This window comes from Zootoca vivipara, chromosome 2, assembly GCF_963506605.1.
Source record: "Zootoca vivipara chromosome 2, rZooViv1.1, whole genome shotgun sequence".
NCBI lineage: Eukaryota > Metazoa > Chordata > Lepidosauria > Squamata > Lacertidae > Zootoca > Zootoca vivipara.
This window is the reverse complement of record NC_083277.1, coordinates 7,306,679-7,317,888: the sequence shown is the minus strand read 5'-3', so window position 1 is coordinate 7,317,888 and position 11,210 is coordinate 7,306,679. Positions and strand designations below refer to the sequence as shown.

Here is an 11,210-nt window from a genome sequence, read left to right as displayed (position 1 = left end):
TGGGCAAAAAAAATGAAAGGCACAAATACAGGATGGGTGACACCTGGCTTGAGAGCAATACATGTGAAAAGGATCTAGGAGTCTTGGTAGACCACAAACTTGACATGAGTCAACAGTCCGATGCAGCAGCTAAAAAAGCCAATGCAATTCTGGGCTGCATCAATAGGAGTATAGGATCTAGATCAAGGGAAGTAATAGTACTACTGTATTCTGCTCTGGTCAGACCTCACCTGGAATACTGTCTCCAGTTCTGGGCACCACAGTTCAAGAAGGATACCGACAAGCTGGAACGTGTCCAGAGGAGGACAACCAAAATGGTCAAAGGCCTGGAAACGATGCCTTATGAGGAATGGCTTAGGGAGCTGGGTATGTTTAGCCTGGAGAAGAGAAGGTTAAGGGTTGACAGGATAGCCATGTTCAAATATATAAAAGGATGCTCCAGAGAAGTGGACACGGAGCAATGGTTGCAAACTACAAGAAAGAAGATTCCACCTAAACATTAGGAAGAACTTCCTGACAGCAAGAGCTGTTCGGCAGTGGAATTTGCTGCCAAGGAGTGTGGTAGAGTCTCCTTCTTGGGAGGTATTTAAGTGAAGGCTTGACAGGCATCTGTCAGGAATGCTTTGGTGGTGTTTCCTGCTTGGCAGGGTGTTGGAGTGGACGTCCCTTGTGGTCTCTTCCAACTCTATGATTCTAAGTTAAAAGCAGGTGTCCCTCCACCTGTGGGGTGTCTGTTTAGTCTTCTCAGTAGGAAACGTTGTGGCACGAAAGGAGTTTAGAGTTCCAAGGGAGCAGGGCTGAGGCATCTAAAATGTTTTCTAAGTTCTGGTTTTCAGTCCTCTGCATACTCCAATGAGACCAAGTGGTGCCATGCAAGGACTTCGGGGCTCAAAAGGAGCAGGGATGAGATGTCCAAAATGCTTTGAAATGTTGGTGTTTTCCTTGTCGTTCCAGCTTCACCCTTTCTTAAGAGAAACCCGGTTGTTGAATACTTCCATGGGCAGACTGTATTTGGGTGAGAATTGGGAGCTGCCAATCATGTTTGATATTGAGAACTGGGTGTTGCTTCCAAATGAGTCTTGTGTTAGAGTGAAAATTGGGAGTATAGAGACAGAGGCATCCACTGACTTCAAGCTCGCCATTAACCCAGAAGCTATTGTGTGGCCCAAGCAGTTTAACAAGGTAAGAGACCCTTCATTCCACATGATCTGTGTTAAGATCTAGCAATCTGCTGAATATTTCCAAGAGGATTTCAAGTATAATCTTTTGGAGGTTTGGCTGATGCCTTCATTATAATTAATTAAGCAACTAAATTATTAAATGTATATACTGCCCTTCATGTGCACACACACACACATGTATGCATGTATGTATTTTTTTCATTTATTGTGGGAGCCTTTTTTGTGGAACTTGATTGAGCTGCCCATTATGGTCCATGGTAAATCTGGCAACAGAAAATTTCTGTGGTGCCCGCCTTCCCTTGATGCTCTAAGCATGTGCTTATTTTGCTTAATGGATAATCCAGCCCAGACCTGCGAGATCTCATGAGAACATTGTAGAGCCCATGCAAGAGCCCAGTGAGCAAAACAGAGAGCTTAGAAGCTCCCTGCATTGCTTGGGGATAATAATAATATATTATATATTATTAATACCCCGCCCGTCTGGCTGGGCCTCCCCAGCCACTCTGGGCGGCTTCCAACAGATTAAAATACAATAATCTATTAAACATTAAAAGCTTCCCTAAACAGGGCTGCCTTCAGATGTCTTCTAAAAGTCTGGTAGTTGTTTTTCTCTTTGACATCTGATGGGAGGGCATTCCACAGGGCGGTTCCACTACCGAGAAGGCCCTCTGCCTGGTTCCCTGTAACTTGGCTTCTCGCAGTGAGGGAACCGCCAGAAGGCCCTCAGCACTGGACCTCAGTGTCCGGGCAGAACGATGGGGGTGGAGACGGAAGGTCAGGAGGCGTTCCAAGGGGCTGATTCGAGTATATGCATTTTTGCACATACTATTCCTTCCCTGGAATGTAACCCCAGCGTAATATATTATTATTATTATTATTATTATTATTATTATTATTATTATTATTATTATTTATACCCCGCCCATCTGGCTGGGTTTCCTCAGCCACTCTTGGCAGCTTCCAACAGAATATTAAACATAATAGAATATCAAATATTAGAAATTTCCCTAAACAGGACTGCTGTCAGATGTCTTCTAAAAGTCAGATAGTTGTTTATTTCCTTGACATCTGATGGGAGGGCATTCCACAGGGTGGACGCCACCACCGAGATGTGATCATACTTTATGTTTAAATACTGCTCTTCATCAGAGTGTTTTATTGCTGCTGTTCTTGGATTTTTTGTTTTGTTTTGTTTCTGTATCTTTTGCCTAGAGAACCTGCTGGGTTGTTTCAAAACTCTATGAATCAGCTCCATAGACACAAATACTCCTGGCACAAATACTTGCCCTGAACATACATTTTGTTTTTTTATCAGACCGTGCCTCGGTCCAGTTGTTCAAAGACCTATTTATTTTATTTTTCTGAGAAAAAAGCAAGCACAGCAGGGAGGCTTCCATTCTGCATCAAGCATAGGAGCCAACTTCTAGGAGCTGTTGGGAATTCGGGCCCACAATAAAATATTTGGGGGCCAGTCTCCAACAAAGTTGATGGGCATTCCCATTCAAATTGTGTGTGTGCACTGCATCATGTGATCGATTATTTATGTGGGGCACGGCCTACCTTGGTCCCCACAATATTTTGTTCAAGTTGGCACCCCTGACATCAAAGGTGCTTGCTTGTGGGACTGGAGACCCTGCTGGGTTCTTTCCAGACTCTATGAGTGAGTTCCATGGGCACACATATTGCTGACACTTCCCCTTTAATGTGCCGTCTTTTCTTTATGGCTAGACTGTGCCTCACTCCAGGTGTACCAAAAGCTGTCGCCCGGGATATGCCAAGGTGGTTCAAGAAGGAGAGCCGGTTTGCTGCTACGCTTGCATTGCGTGTGTGGAAGGGACCATATCTACACAGGAAGGTGGGTGACGCCACGGGAGATGGAATTTGTTTGGAGAATATGAATAGGGCAACATATTAGCCAGACACTTTCTGTGAAGATTCTAAAGACATACCTATATAAGACGTATAAGACGACTGGGCGTATAAGACGACCCCCAACTTTTCCAGTTAAAATATAGTGTTTGTGATATACTCGCCATTTAAGAAATACGACCCGGCGTATAAGACGCCCCCCGACTTTTGAGAAGATTTTCCTGGGTTAAAAAGTAGTCTTATACGCAGGAATATACTGTATTTGGATGCAGATCCTTTCTTGAATTCTGCATTTTTAATCACCTTCCAGGAAGTCATTTGGAAGAAATGACTCGTAGGAAGCAAATTGGGCTCAGCCAGCCCTGCCCACAAGGCATAGCTTTGGCTATTTTATAGGATCAGAGAACCAGAACCACCCTCACAAAAGTGAATTAAAAATGTTTTTTAAAATAAACGAGAAATAGTGGAAATCGCAAATATCCATTTAAAAGAGAGAAAGCATGATGCACAATAATCAAAAAAATATGCAAACATTACATTACCGGTACATTGCAGATGAAATATTGTTGTTGTTGTTTAGTCGTTTAGTCGTGTCCGACTCTTCGTGACCCCATGGACCATAGCACGCCAGGCACTCCTGTCTTGCACTGCCTCCCGCAGTTTGGTCAAACTCATGTTGGTAGCTTCGAGAACACTGTCCATCCATCTTGTCCTCTGTCGTCCCCTTCTCCTAGTGCCCTCAATCTTTCCCAACATCAGGGTCTTTTCCAAGGATTCTTCTCTTCTCATGAGGTGGCCAAAGTATTGGAGCCTCAGCTTCACGATCTGTCCTTCCAGGGAGCACTCAGGGCTGATTTCCTTAAGAATGGATAGGTTTGATCTTCTAGCAGTCCATGGGACTCTCAAGAGTCTCCTCCAGCACCATAATTCAAAAGCATCAATTCTTCGGCGATCAGCCTTCTTGATGGTCCAGCTCTCACTTCCATACATCACTACTGGGAAAACCATAGCTTTAACTATACGGACCTTTGTCGGCAAGGTGATGTCTCTGCTTTTTAAGATGCTGTCTAGGTTTGTCATTGCTTTTCTCCCAAGAAGCAGGCGTCTTTTAATTTCGTGACTGCTGTCACCATCTGCAGTGATCAAGGAGCCCAAGAAAGTAAAATCTCTCACTGCCTCCATTTCTTCCCCTTCTATTTGCCAGGAGGTGATGGGACCAGTGGCCATGATCTTGGTTTTTTTGATGTTGAGCCTCAGACCATATTTTGCGCTCTCCTCTTTCACCCTCATTAAAAGGTTCTTTAATTCCTCCTCGCTTTCTGCCATCAAGGTTGTGTCATCTGCATATCTGAGGTTGTTGATATTTCTTCCGGCAATCTTAATTCCGGCTTGGGATTCATCTAGTCCAGCCTTTCGCATGATGAATTCTGCATATAAGTTAAATAAGCAGGGAGACAATATACAACCTTGTCGTACTCCTTTCCCAATTTTGAACCAATCAGTTGTTCCATATCCAGTTCTAACTGTAGCTTCTTGTCCCACATAGAGATTTCTCAGGAGACAGATGAGGTGATCAGGCACTCCCATTTCTTTAAGAACTTGCCATAGTTTGCTGTGGTCGACACAGTCAAAGGCTTTTGCATAGTCAATGAAGCAGAAGTAGACGTTTTTCTGGAACTCTCTAGCTTTCTCCATAATCCAGTGCATGTTTGCTATTTGGTCTCTGGTTCCTCTGCCCTTTTGAAATCCAGCTTGCACTTCTGGGAGTTCTCGGTCCACATACTGCCTAAGCCTGCCTTGTAGAATTTTAAGCATAACCTTGCTAGCGTGTGAAATGAGCGCAATTGTGTGGTAGTTGGAGCATTCTTTGGCACTGCCCTTCTTTGGAATTGGGATGTAGACTGATCTTCTCCAATCCTCTGGCCATTGCTGAGTTTTCCAAACTTGCTGGCATATTGGGTGTAGCACCTTAACAGCATCATCTTTTAAAATTTTAAATAGTTCAGCTGGAATATCATCACTTCCACTGGCCTTGTTATTAGCAGTGCTTTCTAAGGCCCATTTGATTTCACTCTCCAAGATGTCTGGCTCAAGGTCAGCAACCACACTACCTGGGGTGTACGAGACCTCCATATCTTTCTGGTATAATTCCTCTGTGTATTCTTGCCACCTCTTCTTGATGTCTTCTGCTTCTGTTAGGTCCTTACCACTTTTGTCCTTGATTATGGTAATCTTTGTACGAAATGTTCCTTTCATATCTCCAATTTTCTTGAACAGATCTCTGGTTTTCCCCATTCTATTGTTTTCCTCTATTTCTCTGCATTGCTCATTTAAGAAGATCCTCTTGTCTCTCCTTGCTGTTTTTTGGAAATCTGCATTCAGCTTCCTGTATCTTTCCCTATCTCCCTTGCATTTTGCTTGCCTCCTCTCCTCCGCTATTTGTAAGGCCTCGTTGGATAGCCATTTTGCTTTCTTGCATTTCCTTTTCCTTGGGATGGTTTTCGTTGCTGCCTCCTGTATAATGTTACGAGCCTCCATCCATAGTTCTTCAGGCACTCTGTCCACCAAATCTAAATCCTTATTTTTTTTTTAAACATAATTTTTATTGATTTTACAAATTACAAAAGATGGTACATACATAAACACCTTTTCCACCTTCTTCCCACCCCCCTCCATGGGTCCTCCCCTGCCACAGAAGTATCCCACACAGGTGAACAGTCAGAAGTGGTCCATTTTATGATTGGGTTTCTGTCCTCCTCCCCCTCCCCTGCCCCCGAAGCCCCCCCCTGCCACCAGGGAGCTCCAGTGAACCAGGGCAGTACGCAGGAGTTCATCCATCCAACCATCTATTGTCATACCAAAAAAAAGAAAATACAAAAAGAGAAAAAGAGAAAAAAGAGAAGAAAAAAAAAGACAAAAAGGAAAAAAGACAAAAAAAAATTCATCATAATTGTTAAATTCATAATTGTTAAACCATATTTTGTGGGCTTCCCCACCCTCCCCCCTTCCCCGGTTTTCCTCCCTTATTTATCATCTTCAACAGTTTCATAGTTCATATTTTATAACATACACCTTTATATCTTGTACCACTTTTAAACTAACTATTATCATTTTCGCCTATTGTCCAATCACTGAGAAATCAAACTCCCATTTTTTCTTCCCGTGCCTAATTTTTACCCCTCTATAGGCCTCCATATTTTCACCTTTTTCCAGAATCAATTCACTTTTTAAACCTATAACTATTCCCAAACTAACCTTACACCCCCCGAGTACCGGCTCCACCCCACCAATCCAGCAAGTTCCATAGTCAGCAGTCCAGTTATAGTCCTATTAACCCATCCTTACAATCACAACTTCACTTTCCCTTCACCCCACCCCCTGTTTACAGTCTTTTGCCATCCAGGCCTCCATATCAGACCCCTGAGCTTCTTCTCTTCTCTGCTTAATTTTTCCTTCTTCCCTGTGGTCATTCTGGAGTTCCAGTAAATCCAATCGTGCCCCCCTCGAAGGGGAGGCACTCCATCCAACTTTTTGTAGAGTAAAATCATCATTTATTTCGTGATGGGCTTCATTTTGTGTTAGATCATCACAGTCCTCATCATTGTCATTCTCACATTCGTCTTCTTCAGTTTCAAAAGCTTCATCTTCTAAGAAATCATATTCTGCCATCACCATCTGGAATTGTTGCTGTAACTCTTGCCGTTGTGTCTCCTCTTGACATAGTTCTATTCTTGCTTCCCACATTAAGGTCAAAACAGTCCGCTGAAACTCAGGCGGGTACCTTTTTGTTGACATAGTTCAGTCCTGTCAAGGTCAAAACTTGTCACATGGGGTGGAATATGATCACAGTCTATTTTCTCGACTCCATTTTAACAAGCTGGCTGCATTCTTAAAAATAAAGTTCGAACTCACATTTCAAAAGCATATAAACCAAAAAAGAATTTCCAAAAAGTCCAGAGATAAAGATAGAAATAAAATTTAACTATAATTCCTGATCAACTCACTGGATTGTCTGGGCTGCCGGCTCCCGAGGAACAGAAAGGTCTTTCTTAGTCTTAACTTCTTTCTGCAGGGCAATCACAACCACAGTCTCTCTCCCCTTTTACCCTGCATTTAGGGGAGATTCTCTTTGATGCCTTTGAGGAATCCTTTTAAGTTAAAATCTTCTGTTTACGGCTTCGGGTTTCTGTTTACTGTCTCATATGTTACCGTAGGGGGGGGTGGCTTCCTCTTTTCCCCTCTCTCCCAGGTCCAAATTGTTGCCTTAATTTACATTCCAAAGAATCCAAATTACTCACAGTCTATTCATTTGCTGAGTGTTCTTTGAAGAATTGGCCACCTCCACTTCCCAGACTCGCAGCTTCGCACTCTCAGAGCAGCAATGTCAGCCTGTCCGCCGCGGTTCACCTCCTCGCTCTCGGGGGCTTAAACAAAGCCGATCCGGGGAGGAGAGAGCTCGCTTTTGGCGCCGCCAGGCAAAATCTGTCCCCAAAAAGCTCGATTTGGGGCTTTTAAGGAGGTTTCGCTTCGCTGGAACGATTCCCTCCACCTCTGAAGCGCCGAGGTCCGCTCCGCTGTGCGGACCCCCGTCTGAGCAAGATGGCGTGGTCAACCGGAAGCCCCAAATCTAAATCCTTAAACCTGTTCCTCACTTCCACTGTGTATTCATAAGGGATTTGATTCAGATTGTATCTTACTGGCCCAGTGGTTTTTCCTACTTTCTTCAGTTTAAGCTGGAATTTTGCTATAAGAAGCTGATGATCTGAGTTACAGTCAGCTCCAGGTCTTGTTTTTGCTGACTGTATAGAGCTTCTCCATCTTTGGCTGCAGAGAATATAATCAATCTGATTTCGATGCTGCCCATTTGGTGATATCCATGTGTAGAGTCGTCTCTTGTGTTGTTGGAAGAGAGTGTTTGTGATGACCAGCTTGTTCTCTTGACAGAACTCTATTAGCCTTTGCCCTGCTTCATTTTGAACTCCAAGGCCAAACTTGCCAGTTGTTCCTTTTATCTCTTGATTCCCTACTTTAGCATTCCAATCCCCTGTAATGAGAAGAACATCCTTCTTTGGTGTCATTTCTAGAAGTTGTTGTAGGTCTTCATAGAATTGGTCAATTTCACTTTCTTCAGCACCGGTAGTTGGTGCATAAACTTGGATTACTGTGATGTTAAAAGGTCTGCCTTGGATTCGTATCGAGATCATTCTGTCATTTTTGAGATTGCATCCCATTACAGCTTTTGCCACTCTTTTGTTGACTATGAGGGCCACTCCATTTCTGCTACAGGATTCTTGCCCACAGTAGTAGATATGATAGTCACCCGAACTGAATTCGCCCATTCCCTTCCATTTTAGTTCACTGATGCCCAGGATGAAATATTACAATAGGGCTAATCTGAGTATTACATGGAAGAAACATAAAACAATTATAAGAAAAGATCACACATTAAAGGTGAAATATGACAAAGCAATTTATCCATCTAACAATTTTCCTCCAGTTCAGCTAAACGAAAAGATGTAGACTGAGGACCCTCTAGTTGGGAATTTTGTTCTGGAGGCATTCTTCAGCATATTCTTGACATAATAATAATAATGCATAAGTAGGGGCTTTATTCTGCTTTAGTTTGTTCAGCAATGCTTCTCTGGTATCACCACACCATTGCTATCTGGAGGGGCTAGAGTGCCAGTAAAAGAGGATAAAAATAAACCAGAACAACTGAAAATTATGGGATTTCAGCAAGAGGTTATTGGATATCCCAGACCACGACTTTGAGAACAGCCAAAGCAGCTGGGAAGAGAGAAGTTAATGGATATTAAAAACAATAATTTCATAAGTTGTGTGTTCTTGTTTCTCAATTTGATCCTTTTACATGGTTTGTAAGTTTTGTGGTATTTTATTCCTTGTGACTTGCCGTCATTTTTATTGTTTATAGATTACTAATTTTTATTGCACATGATAAGTTTAAACTGTTTATTTGCTGATGTTAAATTTTACTGTGTACCATGTCTGAATATCACTATTAAATATTATTGAGTATTGTTTTATTTGATATAAGTTGTTTATTCAAACGTTATGTTTTTATTATGATGTTTTTTGTATATTACGTTTGTGATCTTTGCTGTCTATTTTGTTGTTTCTTTAGCTTGTAAACCTTCTTGTGTATAGCAATACAGAAAGGCGGTATACATATTAAAATAATAGAATCGTAGAGTTGGAAGGGACCCCAAGAGCCATCTATTTTGGCGTATTAGTAAGTGTTCAATATGTGAGTGATTGGGATGACTGAGGAGAGAAAAGATTTTGTTTCATTTCTTTATTTGTTTTTCTTTATGCTGACCAGTGTAGAGCTTGTAAATAATAAAGACATTAAGAAAGGAAACAAATGGGTGAGGTGTTTATTCCTGTAATGAGAATTCACCAAGAGAAGGCTGGACAGATGGACTGCTGCTGACGCTGTGATGATGCAGGAAGACTTTTCTGTGGAAACTCCACTTTGACAAATGAAGGAACCCAAGAGTAGATGCTCATGCACTAACAATCTAGTCCAACCCCCTGCAATGCAGAAACCTCAGCTAAAGCATCCCTGAAAGATGGCCATCCAACCTCTACTTAAAAACCTCCAAGGAAGGAGAGTCCACCACCTCTTATGGGTTTTTCCTGATGTTTAATCGGAATCTCCTTCCTTGTAACCTGAAGCCATTGGTTCCATTCCTATCCTCCGGAGCAGGAGAAAACAAGCATGCTCCCCCTTCCATGTGACAGCCCTTAAGATATTTGAAGATGGCTTTCCTCTCTCCTCTCAGTCTCCTCTTTTCCAGGCTAAACACGCCCAGGTCCTTCAAGCACTGTAGAGTCGGAAGGGACCACGAGAGAAGCAATTATTGTTCCTGTACTTTTTATTGCTTCCCACGAAATAAAAGGTTAAAGTTCAAGGTAGAGAGGTGTGCCTTCAGCATACAGAACAAAACATTTACCATGAACACAGCATACACTTCTGTGGGGAAGTCTCTAACTCTCAGCCTTATCAATATAACAAGGTAAAAAGTGAGAAAAATCTTGTTTGCCATCTCTTTCTCCTTGGAGGAAAGCCAAGATCGCAGTGACAACATTAGATAATGAAGTGCAGCAAAAAAGCTTCCCTTTCTTACAATACATCCTCATTTTCTGATATCTCCCATATGAGTGCATTTCTCGACATGTAATAGAATGTGTCTGTAAGCAAAGCCAAAACCATTCTTTTTCTCCTCCTCAGATGCAGAGCGTTGCACCAAATGTCCAGAAGAACAAAATTCAAACAAGGACCGAGATCACTGCATTCCCAAGATTATCACCTTCCTATCGTATAAAAAATATTTAGGGATCCTCCTGGCTTTCTTGGCCCTCTTCCTGTCCTTATCCACAAGCTTCGTGTTAGGAATCTTCATTAAATACAAGGAAACTCCCATAGTCAAAGCCAACAACAGGGACCTCTCCTATATCCTCCTCGTCTCCCTCCTGCTGTCCTTTTGGTCCTCCTTCCTCTTCATTGGCCGTCCCACGAAAGTCACCTGCCTCCTTCGACAAACAGCCATCAGCACCATCTTCTCGGTTGCTGTATCTTCTTTGCTGTCAAAAACCATCACTGTGGTGCTGGCCTTCTTGGCCACAAAGCCAGGGAACAGGGTGAGGAGATGGCTGGGGAAGAGTCTATCCAACTCCATTGTCATTTCCTGTTCCAGTGTCCAAATGGTCATTTGCATCATTTGGCTGGGGATGTCTCCCCCATTCCCAGACTCCGACAAGCATTCCCAGGCTGGAGAGATCACCCTGCAATGCAATGAAGGGTCTGTTGCTATGTTTTATGCTGCCCTCGGTTACATGGGCTTCCTAGCTGCCATCTGCTTCACGGTGGCTTTCCTGGCGAGGAAGCTGCCTGGGGCCTTCAATGAAGCTAAGCTGATCACTTTCAGCATGCTGATCTTCTGCAGTGTTTGGGTGTCCTTTGTGCCCACCTATCTGAGCACCAAGGGGAAGTACATGGTAGCCGTTCAAGTCTTCTCTATCTTGGCCTCTAGTGCTGGGCTTCTGGGCTGCATCTTCATTCCCAAATGCTACATTATTGTCCTGAGGCCTGATCTGAACACAAAGGAACACCTGACAATAAAAACTAAAGAATCATAG

General features: G+C 42.9%; 1 protein-coding gene across 1 annotated transcript; it reads left to right on the top strand.

Moving 5' to 3' along the window:
* Nucleotides 1-996: 996 nt before the first annotated feature.
* On the top strand, nt 997-11,210 carry LOC118080262 (vomeronasal type-2 receptor 26-like). Its single transcript, XM_060270899.1, has 3 exons — nt 997-1,182; nt 2,910-3,036; nt 10,303-11,210. The coding sequence occupies exons 1-3, from the start codon at nt 997-999 to the stop codon at nt 11,208-11,210; spliced, it is 1,221 nt and encodes a 406-aa protein (XP_060126882.1).